The sequence below is a fragment of the Cryptosporidium sp. chipmunk genotype I genome, assembly GCF_004936735.1.
Source record: "Cryptosporidium sp. chipmunk genotype I strain 37763 chromosome Unknown contig_50, whole genome shotgun sequence".
Classification (NCBI taxonomy): Eukaryota; Apicomplexa; class Conoidasida; order Eucoccidiorida; family Cryptosporidiidae; genus Cryptosporidium; species Cryptosporidium sp. chipmunk genotype I.
Genome location: NW_027125618.1, coordinates 82,538 through 108,986, shown reverse-complemented (window position 1 = coordinate 108,986; position 26,449 = coordinate 82,538). Strand labels below are relative to the sequence as shown.

General features: G+C 31.6%; 13 protein-coding genes across 13 annotated transcripts; 8 read left to right on the top strand and 5 right to left on the bottom strand.

Moving 5' to 3' along the window:
• Positions 1 to 376: 376 nt before the first annotated feature.
• ELE39_003318 (uncharacterized protein) lies at positions 377 to 1,609 on the top strand (the record flags this gene model as incomplete). The annotated part of the gene is made up of 4 exons (XM_067346304.1): positions 377 to 765; positions 820 to 1,198; positions 1,259 to 1,438; positions 1,511 to 1,609. 4 exons carry the CDS (start codon positions 377 to 379, stop codon positions 1,607 to 1,609), a joined length of 1,047 nt encoding a protein of 348 aa, XP_067199898.1.
• Positions 1,610 to 2,342: 733 nt separating this feature from the next.
• ELE39_003317 (mucin) lies at positions 2,343 to 5,099 on the bottom strand (the record flags this gene model as incomplete). The annotated part of the gene is made up of 1 exon (XM_067346303.1): positions 2,343 to 5,099. One exon carries the CDS (start codon positions 5,097 to 5,099, stop codon positions 2,343 to 2,345), a length of 2,757 nt encoding a protein of 918 aa, XP_067199897.1.
• A 1,053-nt stretch (positions 5,100 to 6,152) lies between these two features.
• ELE39_003316 (uncharacterized protein) lies at positions 6,153 to 7,970 on the top strand (the record flags this gene model as incomplete). The annotated part of the gene is made up of 1 exon (XM_067346302.1): positions 6,153 to 7,970. One exon carries the CDS (start codon positions 6,153 to 6,155, stop codon positions 7,968 to 7,970), a length of 1,818 nt encoding a protein of 605 aa, XP_067199896.1.
• A 325-nt stretch (positions 7,971 to 8,295) lies between these two features.
• ELE39_003315 (uncharacterized protein) lies at positions 8,296 to 10,020 on the top strand (the record flags this gene model as incomplete). Its single annotated transcript, XM_067346301.1, has 1 exon — positions 8,296 to 10,020. One exon carries the CDS (start codon positions 8,296 to 8,298, stop codon positions 10,018 to 10,020), a length of 1,725 nt encoding a protein of 574 aa, XP_067199895.1.
• A 17-nt stretch (positions 10,021 to 10,037) lies between these two features.
• On the bottom strand, positions 10,038 to 10,808 carry ELE39_003314 (signal peptidase complex catalytic subunit SEC11A-like; the record flags this gene model as incomplete). The annotated part of the gene is made up of 4 exons (XM_067346300.1): positions 10,038 to 10,269; positions 10,355 to 10,427; positions 10,482 to 10,637; positions 10,724 to 10,808. 4 exons carry the CDS (start codon positions 10,806 to 10,808, stop codon positions 10,038 to 10,040), a joined length of 546 nt encoding a protein of 181 aa, XP_067199894.1.
• Positions 10,809 to 11,153: 345 nt separating this feature from the next.
• ELE39_003313 (emp24 gp25L p24 family) lies at positions 11,154 to 11,884 on the top strand (the record flags this gene model as incomplete). The annotated part of the gene is made up of 3 exons (XM_067346299.1): positions 11,154 to 11,265; positions 11,332 to 11,433; positions 11,502 to 11,884. 3 exons carry the CDS (start codon positions 11,154 to 11,156, stop codon positions 11,882 to 11,884), a joined length of 597 nt encoding a protein of 198 aa, XP_067199893.1.
• A 139-nt stretch (positions 11,885 to 12,023) lies between these two features.
• Positions 12,024 to 12,755, bottom strand: ELE39_003312 (proteasome subunit beta type 2; the record flags this gene model as incomplete). The annotated part of the gene is made up of 3 exons (XM_067346298.1): positions 12,024 to 12,235; positions 12,304 to 12,570; positions 12,623 to 12,755. The coding sequence occupies 3 exons, from the start codon at positions 12,753 to 12,755 to the stop codon at positions 12,024 to 12,026; spliced, it is 612 nt and encodes a 203-aa protein (XP_067199892.1).
• Positions 12,756 to 13,637: 882 nt separating this feature from the next.
• On the top strand, positions 13,638 to 14,217 carry ELE39_003311 (ubiquitin conjugating enzyme; the record flags this gene model as incomplete). The annotated part of the gene is made up of 2 exons (XM_067346297.1): positions 13,638 to 13,680; positions 13,763 to 14,217. 2 exons carry the CDS (start codon positions 13,638 to 13,640, stop codon positions 14,215 to 14,217), a joined length of 498 nt encoding a protein of 165 aa, XP_067199891.1.
• A 20-nt stretch (positions 14,218 to 14,237) lies between these two features.
• Positions 14,238 to 16,433, bottom strand: ELE39_003309 (kinase; the record flags this gene model as incomplete). The annotated part of the gene is made up of 1 exon (XM_067346295.1): positions 14,238 to 16,433. One exon carries the CDS (start codon positions 16,431 to 16,433, stop codon positions 14,238 to 14,240), a length of 2,196 nt encoding a protein of 731 aa, XP_067199889.1.
• Positions 16,434 to 16,722: 289 nt separating this feature from the next.
• ELE39_003308 (uncharacterized protein) lies at positions 16,723 to 17,535 on the bottom strand (the record flags this gene model as incomplete). Its single annotated transcript, XM_067346294.1, has 1 exon — positions 16,723 to 17,535. One exon carries the CDS (start codon positions 17,533 to 17,535, stop codon positions 16,723 to 16,725), a length of 813 nt encoding a protein of 270 aa, XP_067199888.1.
• Positions 17,536 to 18,348: 813 nt separating this feature from the next.
• On the top strand, positions 18,349 to 19,340 carry ELE39_003307 (Ubiquinone biosynthesis COQ4; the record flags this gene model as incomplete). Its single annotated transcript, XM_067346293.1, has 2 exons — positions 18,349 to 18,792; positions 18,867 to 19,340. 2 exons carry the CDS (start codon positions 18,349 to 18,351, stop codon positions 19,338 to 19,340), a joined length of 918 nt encoding a protein of 305 aa, XP_067199887.1.
• A 611-nt stretch (positions 19,341 to 19,951) lies between these two features.
• On the top strand, positions 19,952 to 22,201 carry ELE39_003306 (carboxypeptidase secreted; the record flags this gene model as incomplete). The annotated part of the gene is made up of 1 exon (XM_067346292.1): positions 19,952 to 22,201. One exon carries the CDS (start codon positions 19,952 to 19,954, stop codon positions 22,199 to 22,201), a length of 2,250 nt encoding a protein of 749 aa, XP_067199886.1.
• A 200-nt stretch (positions 22,202 to 22,401) lies between these two features.
• On the top strand, positions 22,402 to 24,900 carry ELE39_003305 (Noc2 family; the record flags this gene model as incomplete). The annotated part of the gene is made up of 1 exon (XM_067346291.1): positions 22,402 to 24,900. One exon carries the CDS (start codon positions 22,402 to 22,404, stop codon positions 24,898 to 24,900), a length of 2,499 nt encoding a protein of 832 aa, XP_067199885.1.
• Positions 24,901 to 26,449: the final 1,549 nt, after the last annotated feature.

Here is a 26,449-nt window from a genome sequence, read left to right as displayed (position 1 = left end):
CTTGGAAAGAATTCACATGCACACGTATTTTTTTTTTAACTAACAAATTCCATTTTGTAGGGATATTATTATCTGGTTAAAAAACATATAAATCGTCAATCTTAATATCTTCTTATATTGATACCACCAAATGATTCATTATTCATATTAATAAATTAGAAATCTCATATTCCATAAGTATTTACTTTTATTATTTCCACTTTGCTCTCCCCCCCTATAATATAGGTCTCCCCGCCTAAATTAATGTAAAGAAATAAGAATGCATGCAACATTAGGCATTATGCTTTTAAAAATTAAATCATAAAAAGAATTAATAAATTAAATGCTAATGAATCTAATAAGTTAGAAATCCAGAATTAATTAATAAGGTATCAAAATGAGTGAGTTTGTATTTGTAGGCAGTAGTCTGTTGGAAGAGAAGTTGATGGAATTCCTCAATGAAGGAGTAAATTTAAAAAAAGTTAATAAAATGACTACAATAATCATGAGAGTACAAGAACATAAATTTGATTTAGGCAATAAACTCCAAGAGAGTGGATCAGATGGAAAAAAATTATTGCTTTCAAAATGTGAAATAGAACAAAAAATAGAAATACCAATGGATCAAGTATTGGTATCAGAAAGAGAGTCTTTTGGAGTTGTTTCAACAAGTAAACTCTTTGAAAATATTTGTCAGTTTTTGAGATCTGATGACTTAATTAGCAACTACAAAGATGAGTTTAGAATAATATTAATAAGCGGGTCATATTTTTCAAAGCATTTAAGGTAACGTACAACTTAATCGTCAAATCCCAAATAAAATAAAATAATTAATTTTAGTCTTTTAATTAAATATTTACCTAAAAAAGTTGACTATAGCCAAATTATTACATTTGAATTATTTAGACAAGCCTACGAAGATATACTCAGCTTAATTACTTGCATTCCAAACACTATGGTTAAGGAAGCAGAAATCAACGAATCCAGCGAATTAGATTTCAAAATGATTCAAAAAAATTTAGAAAAAAGCACAAAAATTTCAAAAGTATTCAATTATTCCTCTATTTCGTGCGATGCCAAGTCAAGTACTTACCAATCTACGAGATATCCTTATCAATTCAAGGAAATTATCTTCAAGATTAATTCATTGACGTTATCATCCAGCTCCCACGACGCCATAGACTTATTTATGGAAAATCAATTAACTTGTATTAAAATAGTAAGTCTTGAATTTAAAGAATCATGTTACCCATTAATAACTCTTCTTTTTACTATCTAGGTCATTACATCAAAGACAATCAATGTAATACCTATTAGGCAGAAATTTAAAGATTTCACTTCAATTTTAACAGTGCCATCCTTGTATTTATTTAATATGCAAAACAATAATTTGTTAATTAACTGGTCTCCAGACCAATCGTGCACAAAGGTTAACCGTGTTATTTACACATCATTACTGGTAAGTTCTTAAAAAACCTACCATATCCAAATAATAACCCATCAAACAACTGAAATTCTAATCAAATTTCAGAACGTAGTCATCCAGATTATTGGCGCCATGGGTATTCAAATCAGTAATGCCATTACATTGAAATCAAAAACTGAAATTAACGATTATTTCCATAATTAGTTCACGAGTTCTCATTTTAATTAACCAAAATTACCATCAAAAAAGAAAATTTAGTTATTAATTATGTTTTAATCGAGAATTCGTCAAACTTTAGTAAAATTCTAGCGTTCGTAAATTCACATTTCAGCCAATAAACATATTAAAACCTCAACTTCTTTTCTTCCTAAAACCTGTATCTTTAAATCAATAGTCAATTTGTTAAACATAAATGGTCATTTGGAGTACTCAATGGAAAGTCTGAATTTACCAAGCTGCACATAATGAGGAATATTGTCACTCTTCCATCATATCAAAAAATCCCATCATTTCATTAGCAATCAATGCTACCGATTCAGAAAAAATTAAGTAACATTGCAAATCTCGGAAATTTTCACAAACAACGCAACCAACTATTACTTGATTATCTTAATTTAATTCTTCTATTATACATATGTATACGTGGCGCCGAAAATCATAACCTCCCCCAACTTTATTATACAAAATTACTTGCATGTGAATAATTCAATATAAAAAGTAACATTGTTTATTCACACACACACACACAAACTCTGAGCCCCCAATTCATAATAAATTAGATCAATCTTTGCACAATGTGAATAAGTTCTTTCATCCGGTATTTACTAACTTGTTTGCAATACTTAACTATGTATCAAAATTAGATGAAGACTTTGAAATATTCGTAACAAGCAAAGTTAAAACCTTTTTCATTCGAATTCTTTACCATTATTACGTCTTACTCTGTTCGGTCAGTTTTGGATTCCCCATTCCCATCATCCTTACGTAAGCCATTATCTGTTTCATCCCCAAAGTCCTCGGAATCAAATTCAAATAAACCCTCCTGAGTGTCTGTTTCACTTTCTTCTTTGGATTCAACTCCACTTTCCAAAATAGTTTGCAAGTAGGGTAATAGGAAGCCAAGTTCATTTTCAGTAATAATATCCAAAACAGACAAAATGCAGTTTTCTAAAACACTAAGTTTTTTCTCGAAAACTTCAGCTCTAAAATTCAAACTTTGAATGCGTGCTTGAAAACTCTGGAGTTCTCTCTTAGATTTTTGATCACATTTTTCAGGTGGAGGAAAGCCCTGTACTATCTGTTGTACTCTTTCTATCTTATCTGGTGTCTCTGCTACTATAGATTTCATAGCCAAGTATGTCGACCTAAATTGCTCGACGGCATTGACTGATTCTATGTCATCACCATTTCTAAGCGTTTCTAAGAGTGTAGCACAATATTTTTGAGATATTTCTATCTCGAATTGAAGAATCTCAGGGCTAATTGGTTTGCCATTAAACATAGGTACCGAACAAGATCCTGACGAGCTGGAACTTGTTGTAGAATCAAGACTAGAAGTGGAGCCTGAACTTTCGGACTGAAGTGGAGGTTGCTCTCTACGCTGACCTCCAACAGCTCCAAGCAATGATTCATCAAATGAGGTTACAGTTGTTCCTCCTCTTCCCCTTCTAGAACGTCTTTGAGGGAATTTTTCTCCCGAATATGGCTTCTCAGTGTCGGAGCCTTCTGTATCAGATTTAGAATCTTCATGTTTGAATCCCAAATCAGACCTTGATCTCTTAGTCTTATGTCGTTTCTTGGATTTATGATGTGCCTCCTCTTCACTCTCAACTCTTTCAATTTTTTCTAAGCATTTCTTTAATTTTTTGATTTTCTTTTTAGTTAAATAAATGGAAGTTTCCAAATCATTAATTTTTTCCTCCAATTTTTTACATATTTTGTTCATTTTATGACTTTCTCTAACTTCCGAATTACTGCAGTCAAAGGATGAAAATTTCCTAATTAATGATTTCAACTTTTCTTCCAACATTAGCAAAATTTTATTCCATCTGTCAAGATAACCTTGAACTTGCAATAATCCAGAGCTTTTGAGCTTTTCAAAAGTTAGGGAAGCGCTTGGACTAGTAAGGGAACTGATGACATCTCTACACATCTTTGAAATGGAAAGTACATTGGCCTCTTCAACTGCATTGAAGATTTCAGAATCTGACTCAGAATCAGAATCGGAATCGGAGTCAGAATCAGTTTCGGGAGATATTCCGTATCTCACTTTCCTGGAGTGTTTGTCTCTGTCTCCTCCGCTGCCATCACTACCCCCGACACCTCCACTACCACCACCACCACCACCTCCAACACTTCCGCTACATCCAGAAGCTCCTCCCGACTCGCTGGAGCCTCCAGTTCTCCCAATATCAGAAGAACCTCCAGATGCGCCCCCAGATGAATGGCCTTCACAAGAGCCTCCTTTACCTTCAGTTTCACCAGTACAGCCTGGATCTGCAGAGCCAACATGACGATGTTCGTCCTTACGTCTTTCCCTACTCCTGGATCTACTTCTAGATCTCGAACGAGTTCTGGATTTCACACTTGTTACTATACGAGCAGAAGAAGAGACCATGGATTTAGTTTTAGAAAGAGGACCTTTGCTAAGATCCGAAGGCTTTGGCGGCTTAGTTGACTTAGTTGGTGAGGATTTTGGAATTGCTCCAGGCCCGGAAGGTCTTGTTAGTGTTCCAAGTCCCGACGAACTTAGTGCTAATCCAGTTGCTAAGGACCTCCTTGGTGTTGATGTAGATCCTGGTTTTGGTGTTGTTCCAGATCCTGAAGATCTTGTTAATGTTTTAGGTCCTGTTGGTTTTGGTGCTGTTCCAGGTCCTAATGGCTTTTTCGTTACTCCAAGCCCTGAAGGGTTTGGTGTTAATCCGGTTTCTAACGGCTTCAAAGTTGACCCAGGTCCCAATGGTTTTGATGGTGTTCTGGGCCCGGAAGGTTTTGTTGATGTTCCAGGTCCTAATGGCTTTTGCGTTACTCCAGGCGCTGAAGGTTTTGGTGCTGTTCCAGGTCCTGAAGGTCTTGTTGATGATGTTCCAAGTCCTGAAGGTCTTGTTGATGATGTTCCAAGTCCTGAAGGTCTTGTTGATGATGTTCCAAGTCCTGAGGGCCTTGGTACAGTTTTTGGCGCGGAGCCAGGTGTAGATGACCCGACTCTAGAAGATAAAGGAGTTTTTTGAGGAGTGGTTTTAGTTGAAGATGATCCTGACCCCGGTTTCGATAATAAACTTGGAGATGGCGTTCCTTCTGTTTTGGGAGATGTGGTTGTATTTTGAGAAGAATCTTCTGATCCTTCCGGATTTGTCGGTGTGGATACATTTGGAGATGATGCTCCTCCAGGTTTTGTAGCAGAGCTTCCTACTGAAGATCCTCTAGTTCCAGATAATAATGAAGTACTGGACCTTGAAGTGCCTGTTCCTTGCGGAGGTTTAGATCCAACTCTACCAGTAACTGATTTCTTATCACCATTATTTCCAGTACCTGAGAGAGGTTTAGAAACTTGAGAAGGTCTGGGGAGAGTCTTAAGCTTTAATAGAGAAACTGTGGTAATAGCACGATGGAAACTGAAACCATAGCTGACTGGATGAGTTAGTGAAAAATACAGGGTAAATAAACAGAAAATAACCAGATATAAATATTTCATTTTTGATGAATACTTGGAGTTATCTCTATTTCAGAGGTTTTAATGTTGGAAAATTTTAAGTTATATCTGCTTAATGAGGAAAAAATTTACCAATACCAGTAAATTATTGGACAGAAAAATTCAGTAAAATTATTCCAAATCCTGAAAATTATTTTCTATCACAAAATGAAATGAGTGTTATTTAAATAATATATTATATCTTGTTATCTTTTTCTAGCCTTTTCTATGGGGGGACGCTATAGGAGACTATACATTAATATTTATATATAAACGATATCACGATATTCCCCCTGATTAAATTATAAAACTTAGTACTCTTCAACATCTACGTTTAAGAGCTATGATTACTTAAAATTCCACCTCTCTTCACTGCAAATTTCCGGATCAGCACCTAATTACCATAAAAGAATTTCCTAAATTATATTCGAGGCTAGTATTCTAATGTTATTGTAGTCTATTATATTAAATCAGGTACCCGTTATTGAAGTTTTGACATTTTTTTTTTAATTTAGAGGCTCCTAATCGTAACCATCATCGGAAATTACCCCCACTAAATAATATTTATTTCACATCTTTTTACAAGAAATAACAGACTTCTAAAAATGATGCAACAGGCCTTGCTCTCCAAAAACAACTATAGGCGCCAAGTCTTCAATGATTATTGAAGACAAGAAGGATAATGAATGGATAAGAAAATAAAAAAAAAAAAATAGGCAGGGAAAGTAGTGAGTAAATTTGACAGAATATTGTGTTAAATTTGAAAACAGAAAATTTACTGTGCCTTAATATTAACTATTTCCATTAAGTTGCACTTGATCTTTTATCATTTTTTTCTAATAAAAATATTATTAAATGTTAATACCGGTACGTGTGTTCCCGCCTAAGCTGGAAATAAAAATTGATTGGTGGGGAGCTTTTTTGCATGTGCGAAAGAATAAACTAATTAAGCTACCGATGTATATAAGAAAAAGTAGAAATTTGAAAATAGCAAATAATAAATTGTATTGATATACTGAAATGAAAGATAGGAAATACCTGGACGAAATTTAATAAATGATTGGAGAGAAAGAATTAGAGAAAGGGATAAATCCAGGTTATTCTGAATTTGAACCTACTTCAAGTGAGGGTTTTTTCCAAGATGAGATGAATAATAATAAGAATAAAATGATTTGGTCAGAAATAGGGCATATTGTTCACTCGAATAGAAAGCCCGAGTACAGCTTATCTTCCATTTTAAGAAGAACAAATTTGTTTGATGAACAGGAATTAAATCAAGATGAAGAACCTGAGACTAATAATAATAGTGAAAAGATGATACTAAGAGGAATGGGTGAACATGGTAAATTGGATGGTTATTATAGGGCAAGAAAATCAAAAACTTTAGAGTTATTGCAAGTTACTGATATAATTAAAAACGTGCACAAGGAGGAGGTCAAAATATATTTGGACGAAATTGCAGTATTAAGGTCACAGATTCTGCAGATGTCTAAGAGCAAGATGGGCGAAATCGCAGAACAAGATGTAATGGAGGAGGAAAATTTGGGGAAACTACAAGAAAGAATTAATAATAAAGATAAGGATGAGGATGTAAGGTTTGAGGAGAAAGGGACAAATACAAATACAGAGCTCTATTTAGAAGTTTTGGATTCAATTCAGATTTTGCCTAATAAGGTTATCAATGAGCTTGGAAGCTCCATGGAACACAGAATCGAACTTCTCCCCGAGATTTTGCAGGAGACTACAATAATGCAAAGTATAGATTATGAACAACTGCTCGTGGAAAAAAACAACTATATTCAAAGACTTGAGGATTTAAATATTGAGATTCAAAGACAGTTGGATCTCAGAAATGAGCAGTTTTCATCTGTAAGTCTTGAACTTGTTAAACAAAAAAGTCTTCTTGCAAAGGAATCTGAGAGCTTAAAAAAAAGCCAGCAATCAGTATTTGAGATGGAAAAACAACTAAAACAGCTTTTAGAGAAAGTATCAGAGAACGAAAAGTACCATTTAGAGCAGCAGGAATTATTTAATACTAAAAACTGCTTTTTAAATGATGTAGTTCAAAAACTGGAATCTGAAAGAAAAACTCTATGCGACTTTTTACAAGATCTACTGTATTATACAGGCTATCATATTGAAAATGAATCTATTCTTGAATCAAATTTTTCTGATTTTTTAGAAAATTATTCCCGAGACTCACTAATCTGGGAAAGCCATCCAAACTTACTTGAATTTATTATAATCATTGACAAAATCTTCCAGCCTTTAAAAGAGTTTATGTGGAGCAAGAAGAACATCCTTTTAATAGATTCAGAAACTCAAACAAGCTCTCAAAATCATATTAGACTCATAAAACCAAAACTTAATGCCGAAAGAATTTCCAATATTTTTATTCAATCTATAAGCAATTTCCAAAACCAAAGCCATTACGAAGATACACCTATTAAAAGTAATTATATTTTAGAGAATTTACAAAAGAAAGATATTCTATTTAAAACTAATAACGAAAGAAATCTAGACTTTGTAAGCAATGTATCAGCCACAAGACTTAGAAATGAAATTAACATTCTAAAGAATCAACTGGATGCTTCCAAACAGAAATTAAAGCTTAAAGACCTTGAAAACAAAAAACTCTCAGAGGAAATTTCGTACTTAAAGAACAAAATTATCAGAAACAAAACTTATAACACATCCTTATCAAATCAAAACCTTGATCACAGCTATAATGAAAATTATAGACTAATTAACAATTTAAAGCTTAACAAACTCTCCAGATCTAAAAACTACTATACAACTTCAAACCATAACAAATACTCCGATGAAAATTGGGATGAAATCTTCTCTGTCATTCAACAACTTAAAGGACCTTAAATTTTTACCATAGATTTTCTAATTATTTATTTATATTTAAATTTTATCAATCCTGCTTATTTTCTTATATCCATCACTTTTTTTAAAATTCCTTAAAATTTTCAAATGCATGGGAGACGTGGACGTGGCGCAGCTTCGGTACTTGTAAAATATTGAAAAATGTAAAAAAATTAAGATAACACTAATAACAGAAAAAAAAGTAGGGATTGTAATATGTGTGAGTAATGAATTTCTTTTTTCATATTTAATATATTACTCTCTTTTCCTTTTTTTTTTTAACCTGGTTAAATTAAAACTAAAGATTAATAATTGAATAAGAAAGGTAATGGCTTCTTGCTTTGGGAAAAGAAGGGGGAATCCTGATAAATCTTTTTCACTTACTGACGTTAGTGTGTATCCACCACCTATTCGAATTCAGAAATCGTTAGTAATTCCAGGATTTATTAGGGAAGGAAGACAATTGTCCAGAACTTTGAGCTTATGTTTGGATGTTGAAGATTCCATTACAGTTTCAGATTCTCAGTCTTCTCTAGATAATAGACTTGAAAAGCTCCCAACAAAAAACGATTTACAAAGAGCAGCCTTATCTTTTAAAAACTACTGTCAAGATTTGGATTTAGAGTATGATAAACAACAGAATACTGATCATTATATATATCAAAAGCTAGACCTGGATAATGAGTCTGATCCAATTCTTGAATACGAAGATGCTAATTCTAATCATTCAAAAAGCCATTTTGAAGAACCAAAGAATAAAATTGCTCAGAAACTTAAATCTAAGCCTCTTATTGGGCAAGCTAGTAAAAATGTAATTGTTAACCCAGTTAATATTAAACCAAGGGAAATTAAAAGAGTTAATACTAACTTATCCAATAACTCTATTCAACCAACCAGCTCCTTTAAGCAAAGTGACGAGCCTTTAAAATCCTCGAATAGTCACTTTGAGGATCTTTGTTTTAATGATTATAATGCATCAAATGATTATATTGAGAGACTCGTAGGCAAGAAAAAGAGTATAGAGGTTTTAGATAATGGCTCAGGAAAAAACAACATTGAATTAACAATTAAAGAGCTGGATTCTGTTAGCAGTGATAAAAATGTTAATGAGCTCGTTAAAAATAAGCCAATTTCTGCAATTCAGACTAATGTTGCTATAAAGAATTCTCCAAAAGATAGAAAAAGAATACTTTCTACTCCAAATGAACCAATTATTCGCATTGATCAATTTTTAAACGATGAATTAAAAGGTAAACAAGTTATTGAAAAGACAAAAAATAGACATAGAACATCGTCTCTAAGAATTTTAGCTCAAAGTGTGATTAATCTAATGAACAAAAGAGGTAGTAAAGGACGTGGAGAAAAAAAGGAAGTTAAATCTATTAATAGATTACTTAATGATTTGGAAATTCAAAGCTCGAATGCATCTGAAACTTCTTCATCTAGACAGACAAATTCTACGGCTGGTTCCAATTCTCCCTTTATTTACCAAGATCTCAGCTCTTTCAACGAATCAATCAAAAATTTGAACAATTCTAAGAAACAGGTTTCATTTGAAATGGATCTTAAAAAACTAGAAAAAAAGGGATCTTCCAGAATATCAAAAAGGTTCTCAAGTTTACTTGGAAGAAGAAAACCTTCAAATTCTGGCTTAGATGTTCAATTTAGTAAAAAATTATCAGACCCAAAAATAAGTTACCCTAATAATGATGACAAAACTAGTGATTATAATAATGCAAAAAATGATATCATTCTCTTGGAGGATGGAATTTTTACTGCACATAATGAAAAAATTAGGCCAATTCAGGAATTCAATATTCCAATTACCTTATTAAAGTCTGAATCCAGTGAGACTCTTAACTCAAACTTTTCAGTAGATCAAAGAGTTGCAAGAACTTATGATATGCAAATTCTTACTTATGATCAAACTCCTATACCAATTCCAAATCTTCCTAGAGGAAGAAGACTTCAATCTTTGGAGAATCTTGAGAATTGCTATCTTGTTATTAGCCCAAAAATACCAAATATACTTTCACTATGCTATTGCAGGTAACATTGGAGTCTATTATCCTATTCTTTTCCAAGTAAAACTGTAAGCCCCATCATCCCAACGAGAGCATACTTAAGCCAGGGATAATCATTAAGCCAGATTGTGATCATTCCAACTTTCGGAATAATCCCAACAGCTGTACCCATAATATGTTTATTATTAAGCCAAAATTGATTTTCATTATATAATCCTCTATCGTCAACATCATTATTATCACCCTTTGTTAAAATACTTATCTCACCATCTTTTGGTCTAATTATGACAAATAATAGTAATTCAATAGTTAGTTTATATTAAATTATATATTCAGGAAAATTATAGTGATTTCTTAACTTACCCTTCATGATAAGACAATACTCTGTGTACAATAGGAATATCTCTTCCTTCTAATGAAAAAACAACAATATCACCTATAATTTCACGTCAATATTTCAAATCTAATAAGGTTAAGATTTCACTCTTACCTATTGTAATTGGCCTTCTATTATATAGAAATAATATGTCGCCTCTATAGAATCCAGGCTCCATAGACCCACTTAAAACTACAACTACTGGACTTTGACTATTAGTTGCAACCATAAGGCCTCTCCAAAGCATAAGAGCTGATAGAACAATACAGGCTTTGTTTTAAAGATAATTTATTTTAGTAAATATAATTAGTCAGTTTAGTTTGATAATATTTTTTTTTTTTTGAAACAAAACTTACCTAGTGTTAGGCACTGGTAAATTGTTTGGTACGGCTTAGAGAGAATCTGCTTTGCTTCATTCTTTGCCTGGCTTAGAAACTCCATATCCCAGCCTTATATTAACTTATTATCACCTAACTTTTATTTATTATAATATATATATATATTTTTTTTTTTTTTAATTCTATTTGAATTATTTATTTCCAGACATATAATTATTGCATCCCCCCACAGTCATGCAACCCGCCCAACTAAATGTCAAAATTACGTGTTAAATAATAAGAGTTTAATAAAGGTAATATTATTGGTTAAAACAAGTTGAACTTTGTTGTTTTCCAATATTTTTATTTTCCGATTTAGATTTTATTGGAACTTCTAGAATCTCATCAATTTGTTAAAGTGTACATTTCAGGCAAAACATTTTGATTGAAGTGAATAAAGTTATTAAAAATGAACAAGAGTTCATTGCCCTTTCTAGTATTACTTTTAATGACATGCTTAAAATACACAAAGTGTATGGATTTTAAGTTAAAGCTAAGCCCTCAGGAAATTAAGTGTCTATGTAAGTTTTTGCATTTGAAAAGTACTCTAGTTTGTTAACTAAATTGGGCTTTCTTTTTTTAAATAGCTGAGTCAATATTAAAAAGTACACTAATTACTTTGAGTGTTGTAGCAAGTGAGCAAGTAAATATTCAGATTATTGACGATAGCCACATTCTTTTTGAGTCAAGTAAGTACAATATCAAAAAAAAAAGTTTTTAATAACTTGATTTTTTTTTTTAAATAAAATTTCATCAGAGGAAAAAAACCCAAAAGCTGCATTTACTACTATAAAAACTGGTATACACCGATTTTGTTTTATTAACACTTCCCAAGAAGATAATTGGGCATCAATAGCTCTAAAATGGGGTCCAGGAGCATACGACTCCGGATCCATCGCAAATAAGGCAGATTTCGAACCAATAGATGCAGCTATAATGAATATCAACATTGCTCTAAAGGAATATCAAGCAAATATCAAGCAAATGAAGAGCCTCGCAAACAATATCCAGAATGCTACAAGCAAAGCTTCAAACAGAATTGCAGCTCTCTCTATTTTCAATATTGCTTCGATCATTCTAATCAATGTCATACAGACCCTCTATATAAAAAAATTCTTTAAGTCCAGGAAACTAATATAATAGTCAACATTTTCTATCTAGAATAAATAAAATATAACAATAAATCCCTTAGACTGCGTGTGGATTATTATTTTTTTTGCATGCATGTATGCATGTATGTGGGGATTTGACGGAATTTTAACTCCAAGAAAAATTAAAGCTACTCCTTCATAACAGGTGTCGCAGTACCATTTTCAATCTTAAGAAATTTTAAACCCTGGCTATCCACAATCTTGACGAACAGACTATATTGAGATAGCAAAAATCTGGTCTTAAGTTCTTCTGAACACTTAACTAAGATATCTAGTGCTTCTTCTTGAGTAATATTTGGCCTATAGTATTTATCCAATATACCAGTTACCAAGAGTCCACCTAAATTTGAGAAAAAGCAAAACAATTAGAAGAGAAAACGAAAGAAAGCGCAAAGTCTCCAAACTTACCATATCCGTGAGCAGCATTATTAACATTTCCCAAGGATGCCAGTTCGTCCATCCAATAGAGCTTTGCCCCCTCCTCTTTAGTATATCCGCCAATCAAAATATTCACGTTATGGGGATCTGATCTAAGTAATTCTGCTAGTTCATTTCTTGTGAAGTTAGCTGTAGCTGTAGTACTGAGTTGTACTCCATTTCTGAGCCTGTATAAATTTAAATTACACTTAATATATTCTCCAAATTGCATTCTATCCCCCAAAGTTCCTCCAACACCTTAAGAATTTTAAACATTTTGAAAACACAAACAAACCAGACAATGACTTACCGATCAACTTATTTTCGTCAATCTCCATGATCTTATCATCCTTTAAACTTAATCTAAATACATTACTAAATGCCACAGTGTCTGAAGCCAATGCTACAAAGTCTGGGCCTTTTATTCCAATTAAGGAGTCCATTTCTATTTCTGAATTTTAATTAGATCCAAAATTACTATTGAATCTATTTGTTTAATAAATTGTTTGGAGTACTAATTCAATTTATTTATTCACAGTCGTCTGCCCCCGTTTCAGTTTCGCAAGCCTAAATTGAATTTCTTTATTTTGGATTTTCCCCCAGTAAATTTTTATTAAAGAAATTATTTTTACGTATATTTCATGAAAATTAATCAAATATTATTTCTAATAATATTTAAACCCACGCACTAAACTTTCTACAATATCAAGTCGCCCCCCTCTTTCTCCCCCCCCCCCTTAATAATATTACACTATCCTGTTTTGGCTCCAACAATTTAATTTAACAGAATGTTCCCGCCAAACAATTTGGCGCCAATTGATTAGTAATTATCTAGATAAACATTGAAACGTCAATTTTAATGTTTATTTAATTCACAAATTTTATGTTTAAACAGACAAGAAAAGGTAGATATAATTTTACAGAACTTAATGTTTCTCGACAAATTATTTTCCTCTAAACTTTGCACACAATAAAAATTGTGATTCTATGTAATCAAAAACTCAAGATCAAACATAGGACCTTATTGAAGATAGTAAATTCTAAAAACAATTCTATCTCTAATTTATTTAGCTCAATTCTTTACTTTATCTCAATCTTTCACTAATATCATTTTCTATTTGTTGTATTCTCGCATTTTTCTATTAATTAATTATTTGGCGGTAACTTTCCAGGCTCTATAAATTAATTACAATGCAAGCTGATAAGATTAAGGGTAGTTTGTGATTGTAGATAATTGCCTCCGATTTTAAAAATCAAAAAGGATCGGTTATAACTGCAGTTTTCTTGAGGAATTGTGTTCTTTGGGTTTAGGCTTAGAAGGGAAAATGAGGAATGTTGCACAGGAATTACTAAAGAAGCAATTTATGGGTAAGTGTTTAATAGCGTTCTAATTCAAAATATTAGTACTGAATAAAAATTATCAAATTACTATAACTATTTCTATCTTCAGAGCTCATTAGAGATGATACTTCTGGTTTTTCTGTGGGTTTAGATGATGACTCTAACTTTCTAAGATGGCGTGTATGCTTTGAGGGGCCACCGGATACTTTATATGAAGGAGGTATATTCAATGCATTGCTAACATTTCCAGAAGATTTCCCAAATAGCCCTCCAAAGATGTGTTTTGAGCAGGAAATGTGGCATCCCAATGTATATCCTGATGGAAGTGTATGCATATCTATACTTCATCCACCTGGACATGATAGATATAATGAGCAAGAAAGCCCTGATGAGAGATGGCGTCCAATATTTGGAGTTGAAAGCATTCTAGTTTCTGTCATTTCTATGCTAGGAGAACCAAACCTGGATTCACCTGCAAACATTGATGCTGCACTAGAATTTAAAAACAACATTAATGAATATAAAAAGAAAGTTAGAGCTATTGTTAGACAAAGTGTTGAATAAATAAGTAGCAACCAAAATTCCTAGGAAAAGTAAGGATGTGTTATTGCCTCTTTAATGCTTATTCTTTCCTTATATTTCGGCTTAAGTAGCTTCTTAATTAAGTCCAGGGCTTCAGGAGAATCTAATCCAACTTCTGATGGGTCATATTTACGTATCAGATCGCTAAAGTACTCGTCGCTACATCTTTTTGTGATACCCATGACATCCTGGAATGAGTTTTTCATCGATTTTTCGACAGCTTTTTCAATGATTCCCGAAACTAATTCATCCAATTTATTAGAGTATCCCCTATTTCCCTCTCGAATATCTAATAAGCATAGTCTCATTAAACTAAGTCTATATACTGAGTCAGCAACTAGTTCATCATGATTTACGTCTGCGTTGTTTTCTTCATTAATCAGTTGTTTAACGTGGAAAATTACTCTTTTCAAAATATGCTGAAATTCTGAATCTTCATCTAGCACTGAAAAAACTTGCAAATTCCCCCAAAGCATTTGAAGCATTACAATTCCAACGCTCCAAACGTCATAACATAATTTTCTAGAATTCTCCCCATTCTCAGATCCAAAAGATTTAAATTGAACTTCTGGAGGTTGAAAACCTTCAGTTTCATCCCCCGATGTTGGACCAGTCCTACCATATAGTGCCTCCTGTATCTCCTTATAGCTGCTTTCAGCGAAAATCACTTGACTCAAATTGTCATCATCACTTATCATTGCACTTCCCCAATCTCCAACTCTAACATAAAAAGACTTCCGTCCGGACTCATTCTTAACCTGAGAAATGAATATATTTGAAGGCTTAATATCTCTATGTATTATTCCGAGACTGTGAGCGCTATTCAACCCTTGAAGAATCTGATGAAGAATTTCCCTAAATACGTTTTCTCCTTTGGATTTACCTTTCGTTGCTTTAACTCTTTTCCACCAAAACTCAGAGGGAACAAGTGAACCATTATCATCAATATCAAAAAGTAGGTTTCCAAGGCTGACACCTTCGTATCTATAAACAAGCCATATATGGGACTTTACATTAGAATTCTTGATTGTTTCTTGATCTTCGATATTTTCCTCAAAAATATGTAAAAATCTGGAAACATTTGGAAGACAATACAAAATTGTGCCAAAGAATACTTCTCTAACTACGCTATATATTATCTTAGATTCTTCAAAATTGTGACTCATCTTTTTCATAACTATGTCCAGTACATCCCCATCATCTCCTTGATTATAATAGTTTCTGGGAATGTTGGGAACTATTTTGGCTTTATTGAAGTCTTTTCTAAGCATATCTAAAGCATCTAAAATCAAGGAATTCAATTCGTGATTGACCAATTCTCCTCTTCTCCAATATAAGTGATAATTTTCTATAGATTTCTCAGTTCCACAATTACCAAATGGTTCTGATAAATATTCAGTAAATGCTAATCCTCTCCAGACTTCTCCATAAGACCCTTTGTTGAATTTGAAATACCTAATTAATCCTTTAATTTTATCATCTGGATAAGATGAATGCAGTTTATTTATTCTATTGTTATAGTCTAAACCTAGAACTCCATCAGTAATCTTTATTAAACTTCTTTCCTTGTACAAGGTTAATTCGTTAGATGCTGTATATTCACTTTCAACATAAGGAAGTAAATTAAGATCGGGTACTCCTTCCAATAATAATCTGTTAGTATAATCAATTCTCAAGATATTGTTATCGATATTAAGTGTTTTATACTCAAGCTCCCTCAGTTTCTTATTTTGAGCATTTCCTAACCTTTTCTTCCAAATAGTTTGATTTCCTTGCTTATTTTTACCCAACAGTGAGAGTTCTTTAAGCTTATTTACATCAAGTTTTGACCAAGTTCTTGGAGAGTACTTTTTGATGATTATTCCGGATTCACTATCCTTATCTTTATTTGACTCCAAATTTCCAGAATCAATTTCTTTAGACAGTAGCAAAAGTATTCTCTGTTTGTCGTGATCCATCATTTTAAAAAGCAATAAGTAGGCATCATTGTCTTTTGAAATTATATTATATTCTTCATTTAAATACTTATTTTTTTGGCTTTTCTTAGTATTGAAACTAATTTGGTGTCTTAATCCAATTTTGTATTCTTCTTCTCTAGTTTCACATACTTTTTCATTTTCTTTAGCTTTTAATAATAGTAAAATATTAATAATTGTAATTACCAAAATTCTAAAAAATCTTGTATTATGCCGAAACATGATTCCAATTCTAAATACTTACAAAGAACATTTTTATCCAAAATATTGATTTAGTATCATTTATATAATTTACCATTAAATTACTGAAACGTATACTATTAAGCAAATAATACGTCTGTTAACTTTTTCTTATTCTCCCAGTCCTCAAAAAAAATTGATAGCTCCCATGAAATGACTGGAGTGGGATAATTAAAAAGACAGTTTTGACCAACAATTGAAAAAAAATATATCGTTAAAAACTATTTAAAATCCTACCATTCTAATTACTTAAAAAAGATACTTTGAAAATTCATGCAAATGGAGAATGCACAACTTGGCGCCTTTGGTTATTTATAGCGCCTTCTATTGCATTTCTAATGCCTGCAGCAGAATTCTCATAATTTTGAGTTCTCATACGGATATTTTGAGAAATTGAGATACATGTAGCATTATATTCCTCGCCTGCAGCATTGTTGTCTTGAGTAAGCTTTTCAACGGAAAGATGATAATCTTTAGACGATTGTTCTCTCCTTTGATTAAGTTTAAGTGTAGTTTCATTAACATAGTTGGTTAAGTCTTGAATATGTTGATTAACTGCATTCAATTCTTTCTTGTAGTTGGCATCAATGTTGCTTAGATTTGATCTATATTCAGAGTTCAGCTCGGCAATTTCCCGCTCTAGCTGAGCTTTTAAATCTTCAATTTCCTGCAAGCCTTCCTTAGATGATGCCATTAGTTTAACGTTAATTTCAGAAAGTTTGTTAGTAGTCTCATTGACCTTAGTCTGGAAATCACAATCAAACTTGGATTTTTCCTTGTAGTATTGTGACTGGATCATAATTTTTTCTTCATTTAAACTAGGGAGATTCTTCTCGTACATTTTTCTAAGCTCTTCAAACTCTCTTTGGATTTGGATATTCTCATCAGACATCTTGTCTTGGGCTCTTTGAATTCTTTCATTATTTTCGTTAAGAGTTGATTGGTATCTTTCTTTGGCCTGGAATAGAACATTGTTCATTTCAGCAACTTCCTTGTGATAATCTGTGGATAATTCCTGTAGAGTCAATACCAAGCTTCGAGGGTCAGCATAACCTGAATTCATATTATTTTTAGTAGAGTACATTGTTATAATCACTAATTTGAAAACTTATTGACTTTAATACAGTTAGATTATTTGATTCTTTAATTTTTTCACTCAATATGCAAATTCACTCAAAACCAGAAATGTAGGGATGAACCAAAACCTGTTGAAAGAATTTAATTAGTGATCTTCGTTAAGTTAGTTATTTGAGTAATAATAGTCGTTAATTATGTGTAATTTTCATTGATTCCATTTACCACACACAACACACATTTAGGCGGTAAAATGCAAACTTTCTACATCACACCACAAAAATAGAGTATAAAAAGTATTGATTAATTAATAATCACTTATACCTGAAAGGAAAGGAACAGTCTTCTAAAATATATTATTTTCTAAATTAGAGTATGAATCTACCTTTTACCTCACAAAATTCCACTACGCTACATCTTAAGTTTTTAAGTGGTTAAATAAGGGTAAAAATTGCGACGAATTAATTATGGTTCCAACTTTTTTTCCATATTTTCTCTTCAATATACAGATAAAATAAATAATATATAAATTCTAAATTCCAACTAATTAAGGTGCTAGATTGTTTTAAATTTGTTTGAATTCTCGTTAGTCTTCCAATATTTAGATGGTTTTACAAATATAATGAATCCCGGTAAACGATTACATTATTAATGCGGATAATATAAGTTATAAAGAAAATTAATTATAAATTAAAAAAATATCACAAAAAAAATATTTCAATCCGAAATAATAGTTATGATTAATTTTACACATCTTTTGAAGGGTTAATATTGAAATATTAAACCTGAAGATTTATTATATTATTAGGCTAATATAGTTTAAATGAACAAATTCACCAATTTCTTAATTAAGAGAAACGTTTCAAGCTTAAAAGGAGGAGATTTCAGGGAGTTATTTAGGAGAAATTATATCCCAATAACACAATTTGAAAAAGTATTGTTATCAGTTACAAGCTGTATAGAAGGCCTTAGGAACCCAACAGATTCTAACTCAGTTGCATGCATTACCGAGCTTACTTCAAATAAAGCTTTGAGAAGGTTACAGATTTTGATGAATTCTACACCAGAAGGTAGAAGAATAATAAAGAATAGGCCGTTGATAGACTCTTCAAAATATTCCATTGAAGATTTACTGAATTTTCCAGAGGATTCACTTGGAAAAAGGTACGGAGAATTTTTGACAACTTATAACTTTGAAATAGATAGAGTGCCTGTGAGATATGTAAACAGTGAGGATTTGGCTTATGTTTTGACTAGATTTAGACAGGTAAGAATTAATGAATAATGGGCTTTTTTTTGCTTTAAATTAAGCGAATCGTATTTAAATGCCTTTTTTTTCAGATACATGATATCATACATACTGCATTTGAGCTGAACGTTACAGTAGAGTCTGAAGTTGCATTGAAGTTATTCGAGTTTCTTCATGCTGGAATTCCTTTTGGAGCAATAGGAGCATTCATGGGGCTTTTTATCACTCCAATTTTGAAAGTTAGGCCTAAGGAAATTTGTGAAAACAACTATAAAAAACATATATCCCCATCAAAATCAATACAAATTCATCAAGACTGTGATAGATACCTAAATTCCCTTGAAATTACGAAAAAAGAAATACTATACCCGAAACGAATAGTAATCAAGAAACTTATTTCGTGGATATATAAAACTGAGAAAAAAATGAAACACAATATTTACACAATAATGGCAGAAGATTGGTTTCCAAGACCAATAACTGATTTTCAAAATTACCTTAATATTTCTCCGCCCCCAAAGCAGTTGCAGAAATACACCCGTATTAAGCCAATGCCCTTTTGTTAGCATTTAAACTAATATTTACCCTAGAAAAATGAATTTAATCAGTTTATAGTTAATTAATATTAGTAGTAATTACTCATTACGTATTTTTTATCAATTTCTCATTGCAATTATGATTGCATGCGTGCACGAATTACAAAGATTTGCAAATGCATGTACCGGAATACATGCATTTGCATTAGGTGGTGGAACGTCCACATAGTAATTAGGATTTTACAAAAATAAATAAATATCTAATTCAAAAATGACTTGGGTTTAAAATAAATTTAAATAAGATTTATACAAATTTAAAAGTTAATTTTTTAACTTAAAGTTACAGGATAAAATGATTAACGATTAATTACTAGGCCGCATAAGGCAGAGTAAAATAATAAGCGGTAAGAAATATAAAAATTCCACACGGTCAAAGGGCAAAGGGGATTGGAATCAAGAAAAAAATATAATTTGAAAATAATATAAGTCTACATTGTTATTTTTGCAAGAGAACAAATAATGCAGGTATATTTTCCAGAATATTATTTTTAAAACAGGTCAAGTTTTTTAGATCTTTGAAAGAAATAAGAATAGAAGATGTTATTATCTAGAAATATATATTTGCTACGTTAGGATACAGAATGAAGAAGTTAAGAAAGTCATCAAATATAATCGGGCTTTTTACCATAATTTTTTTAATATATATGTACAAAGTTTTTGGATATCTGGAAAAACCAGAGAGGAAGTTACAATTTGCAAGAGAACAAATTTCAACAATCCCTGATGATTATTTGGAATTGGGAGTCCCTGATATGGATTATGGTATTGAAAACCAAGATCTTAGAAGAATTTTATATTCTTTGAATAGAGGTTCATTAAGAAGTTTTCCAACACTGAACGAAGCGTTGATAATTATGGACAATTTGGAATCACAATTTGGAACAAATTTTATAAGGAAGCATAAAATAGGAACGAGTTTTGAAGGAAGACCTATTGAGGCTTATAGGATTGGGTTTTTTAGTAAGATTGATGGTTCTGATTCAGAAAACTCATACCCCAATATTGATATGGGTAAAAAGCCTGCATTTTTACTAACATCGATGCATCATTCAAGAGAGCCTGCAGGCTTGACAACAGGAATATACTTTATCACTAAACTCATGGAGGATGCAATTTACAAACAGGACCCTGCTTCTTACTTTTTGCTTTCTAATATTGACGTTTGGTATGTACCATTTGTGAATCCAGATGGATATGCAGCAATAGAAAGAACACGAAATTATGGAATTAGGAAGAATCAAAGGAAAACGTGTAATTCTGGGAGATCGGATGAGGATGGAGTTGATATCAATCGTAATTATGATTTTAACTTTGAAAATTCTTTGATTTCTAAATGTGACCCACAAGAATATTCCGGGGAACATCCTTTTTCTGAACCAGAAACACGAGCCATTAGAGACCTTGTAAATAATGTAAAAAACTTTGTTACTGCAGTTAATCTTCATACATTTGGTGATTTGTGGACTATACCTTGGAATTGTTGCAAAAAAAAAGATTTGGATGAAAATGTTGCTGCCATATATAATGAACTTAAGTATGAAATCTTAATTTCATCTCCTACTTGTATTATTAGAACATTGATGCATATGAAGGGTCCGTTTTTTATTAATTCAGTCAAAAATGGATTTGATTCAACATTCTTTACAAAATCTAGGAATGAATTTGAAAATGCTTCCAAATATTGCTTCTCATCAGCAGCAAGAAACCCCAACATGGACTATGAAGCTTCAGGGGAAGCGGATGACTATTTACTTGCAACTCACAATATCATTTCATTATCTCCAGAAATCGGCTCTGACTACTTTGGGTTTTACCCCCCTCAGAGTGAAATCTTCCCAATTGCAAGAAAATATTATCCTCAAATTCTTGCCGTTGCGTCGAAGTCCGTTTTTGAGCTCAGTATTTCTGCTAAATTATACTTACAAAACAATGCTGAAATTAATAATGGAAAACTAGAATTTTCGTTATTCAATAGCGGATTGTCGTCTATTTGCTCCAAAGATAGCAATGAAACTTATCAAAGTAATTCTAATAGGACCACTGAATGTTATTCAATCTTTACTTGGGAACTACTTTCATCCAACTGTAGGCAGGATTCCAGGTTTGATCCTGGAAATACCCAATTTGGAGAATACTCGGCAGGTTTTAGATACAGACTTTTAAATTTTAAAGAATGGAACTCTACTGTTAGCACTGATTATGAATGTAATACGCAGCAATTGCTGATATCGATAAACAAACAAAACAAGAAAGAAAATAGCAATGGTAAATTCAAATTTGTTACAGGATTTGTTTTTAACGGCTCCATTGAACCAAGATTTAATCGAGAATTTAGGTTAAATTTCAAATACAAAAATTCACCAAGTAATATAGCCTCTAACTCAATTTCCAATCCAAACTTTATCATCCACACTTGTATTGCAAACATTAAAAATAAACACACAGATGGAATCTGCCAATGCGGATTCATTAAATTTCCCAATGATAATTCCAATTCAAATGCCGCACTAATAGTGCATTCATCGAATTCCGATTATTTATGCAATCAGCTATATACAAGTAAAAACGAATTTTCGCCACATTCTGAAATACATCTCCAAAATATAGAAAAGAACTCTCCAAAAAAACAAAACATCATTTTCCTTGAGAACGAGCCAGTTGACCTTGGAAGAAATTTAACATATTTATCAATTTGCATAATTTCAGTCACTATCATTACAATTGTGTCTATACTATATTCTGTCTTTTATAAGAAATACTACACAGAAAGCAATAAAGCGATTAATAGCAGTGTTGTACCAGTTACCAGTGAAACATACTCACAAGCCTAGATAAGTTAGCTTGGTTTTTAATATAGATAATTACTATTGAATCAAAATACTAGCCTCTCATTCTATTATTATTACTATTATAAGTTTTATATCTCACCCATGTTTTCATTTATCCATTTTTAAATGCAAACCCGCTAATGGCGCGCGCGCCGCTTTTGTGTCATTCAATGACAATTAAATATTTATTAAAGGAATCAGAGATGAATGAATCGGATATAAATCTGGAAACCTCTAAGCATCTGGAGGAGCTCAAGCAGTTAAAAGAGGTAGATTATGAGTTTTACAAATACTTGGAGGAGCATGGGCAGGATTTATTGGATCCTGCAGGGTTTAAGGAGGAACCGGAGGATGAAATGGTGCAAGAAGAGAATGAGGAGCTAGCAGGAACTGAGTTTGGACTTCCGAAACTAGACAAAATAAAATTTCATGAAATTATTGAAAATTTAGAATCTAAGAACTCTTTTAGGAGTTTGAGTTTGTTGTTAAGCTGTTTTAAGTCAGTAACAAGTATTAATACCATAGCTAATGACGAAGATTCAGCTAAATTTAATATTGAAAAGAATAAAAAAAAGAAATTTGAGGATAAATCTGCTGAGATAAAGAGTCGTCAAAAGGAGAGATATGCAACTTTTCAAATTGATAATCCTGAATTGATGTTCGAGATTACCGTAAATGTACTTCAAAAAGTTCCTCATTTGTTCTGGTACCACTCCTCGGGAGGAAAGCAAAAAGAAGAGTTAACTTCTGATATTATTCCAGAATCTCTCCCAAAGTGGAACAAAATTGAAAAGTTATGTAGATTTTTCTGGCAAGATTTAAGTAATTTAATTCTAAATAACTGCTTAAGCATCGAACCAAATCTAGAATTAATGCGAGTTTTATTCAATAAGCTTTCAGATCCACTATTAATTCTTTGGATAATGCCAAATAGACTACAAACGAATCGATTCTCCACACTATTGTCTAGAATATGGACGATGAATAAATATATTTTATTAAAGCAAGGAGCATTTCAGGTGCTAAAAGCGATTAATACTCGCTTTCGAATGATATCCCAAAGCTATATCAATAAGAACGGCCTCAATTTTGAATTCTTTGACAAGAATGATATGGTAAGCCATCCCATTAAAAGACACGAAGAGTTCCTACTCATTTTGCATCGCACTATTGGAATATCAGCAGTGAGAGGAATTTCTTGGAAAAATTATTTATCCTCTAAACAAATTATCAGCGAATATTTGCTTCTTTTGCAGGAATCCAATCATACTATGGTTTATAGAATTGCTTATAACGTTATAAGGAAACTGGGTTCTATGCTTAGAATTCTATATATTCGCATTTCTAGAACTAATGATTCTAAGAAGAGTTCAAAAAATAAATCAAAAGGCTCAGCCAGCCAAAAGAAACTTTTTGAAGAAGTATTTCTTAACTTATTTAGCTGGAAGTTTTTAACCTTCATCAGAATCTGGTCATTGGCTATTTCTAATATTTCACAGCTTTACCCACTACAATATCCACTTGTTACTATAATTATTTCTATTACCAAACTTAAATTAAGTTCTATTTCATTTCTTCCATTCACACTCCAGACTTTGGAGATACTTGCTGAAATTTCAATTTCCAACAAAGTATTTATTCCAATTTCAGAAATGTTATTTGATGCTCACTCTACAATTGAAAGAGGAGTTAAACAAACTTTCAATAAGTCATCCCAAACTAACTTAAAAACCCAAAGCATGATTACAACTACAAGCAAACCTTTCATGCCAGAATTTGAAATAAAAATTGGAAACTCAATTTGCAAGTCGTATCAAGTTTATGATTCTTTACTGGAATTCTGGGCGTATATTGTCACAATATATATCTCCAGCTTATATAAACATCCATCTTTTCCAGAGTTTTTACTTGGAATTGTACCAAACCTTAAGAAACTTCAAAAGAACAATAGTAGATATTGGAATGACAATATTAACAGGCAAATCAAGGAAATTTTAAAGAAGGCTGAGGCTCATTCTGAATATATTAAAAACCTTAGAATCACTTTAAAAACTAACCAGGAATTTTTTACATCGGTTTACAACCAAAATCCAACTAAAAGTAATCTCATTTGTCCTTATTCCAGTAAAATATATAGTGAATACGTTTACAACTCTATGAATTCCAGAACTAACTCTGAAGAATTTCTTGAGCTACAAAACTATATTTTTAACACCAAGAATCAAAGAATCGAACTAATTAAGGGTAAGATAAAATTGTCATCTATGAAAGTTTTGGATAATCCGGAAAATGCAAACTCTAACAAGTATCAAGAATTTACTTTAGAGAGTGACCAACAAGATTTAGAATTCAAGATACTTCTCCAGCAACTACAAAAAGCCGGGAAATCTATTAATGACATCAAGAATCTAGGCCCAAGACAGCTTAAGAAACTTAAAAAATCGATCAAAAGCCAGATGAATGACTTTAAGGAATCGCCACCACTCACCTGTGACCATATTAAGCCCAACAAAAGATCCTCAATCAACAGAGAAAATCGGGCAAGTTACGATAACAAGAGAAACAAGAGCCAAAAATTAGAAAGTGAAAGCTCAAATGAGATTAACACTAAACTAAGTTCAAATGAAGTTAGTTCGGATATTATTCAGCATGATATCATCGAAGATTGGGACATTAATTTCGAAGATGATGGCTATAATTAGGAATAATATCAACACGATTAATACTATTACTTCTGTAACTTTTAACTTCCACCTGTTGATTTATTTTTTTAAAAATTTCTTTAATTTTTTAAAAAACAATTCAACTTTGCTCAAAAATTTTATAATTACAGAGTGCCGCCAAACTATTTTCTTATTCTAACTTCACACAACCTTAGTTAATAATAAATCTAGAATTGTTTCTTTTTCTTTTTTTTTAAGTGGTTTCCTTGTTATATTGATTGATTGTTTCTAGATACTATATCAATCCCAACTGGAAAGTTTTTCTTTTGGATAAACTATCACAATTACCAATGTTACTGATATTAGTAATCGTTTAGTTTTCAACTTTGTGCCCATTTATAGTTACTTGTAATCACTATTATCTTTCTAAAAAAAAATTAATAATTGATAATTTAAAAAACAATATTCTAAAAGATCTCTTTTCCAGAATTTTCTATAGTATCTTTAATATTTACATTTGAAGCAAAAAAAACAGTTCTTGCAATTTTCCACATTATTTCCAAAATTTAAGTGCATGAGTGTGCAGTAATACCAGTGGTTATTGAATTTATTCAATGTAATTATTCAGAAAAAAAAACTGACAATTGTTTTAGATATTATGAACATTTATCAGATTTATGCGGAAATTTTCTCTTTAAACCTTGAATTAATTTATTTTCAAATTTTAAAGCTCTATATCCCTTATGAGTTTCTGCTTACTTTTTCAATGACAAATTTTGTAAATTTCTTCCAAATTTGAAATTTAAAATTAATATGAATATTCTTACATACGCAAATTAATACATATAAGAAATAAATACGTATTCATTCTATATATATATATATACGTATGTAGTATAGTAGCAAAGAAAATATATTGAAATTTAATTTTTCAATAGACTTCTTGAACAAATCTTAATAATTTACGACAAGCTAGTATTACAATTCATATCTTAACAGTTTTCTCTTTAAGTTTGATAAATTCCAGAATTTCAAACCTTTTCCACGTGATTCAGTATTATAAAAAATTATAATTCAGAATATAAAATTGAATATTAGCTTAGCCATAGCAAACAAAACCCATAAAAAGTTTTCATTAACCATAAATAAGACGATCACATAACTAGAAAGACCCATATGAATAGCCATATCTGGCCACTCTCACATACACTACTTTCCTGATTTTTCTTATTATATTTCACTAATGAAACAAGTTTAATTCGACTTGAAATTCCCAAAATTCAAAATTAAATTCTCCAAATTATATTGTTGAGCAATTAATGGTCGTCAATAACAGATTGTTATTTGCTAAAATATTTTACAGAAATTTATGAAAGGATTAAGAAGCAATAATTGAAATAGTTTCTTTTAATTAATTGATTTACGGCAGCTTATCCTTCCCTGGAAATTCAAATTGCTGTTAATTCTTTGAATCGGCCCGTGATAAATGCCATGCATTTCAGTTTACAGTTTAACGGCCATAATTAGAAATATAGCTTGAAAAAATTAAATAAATATTTTGAAAAATTTGAAATCTTAGACTTGGTAT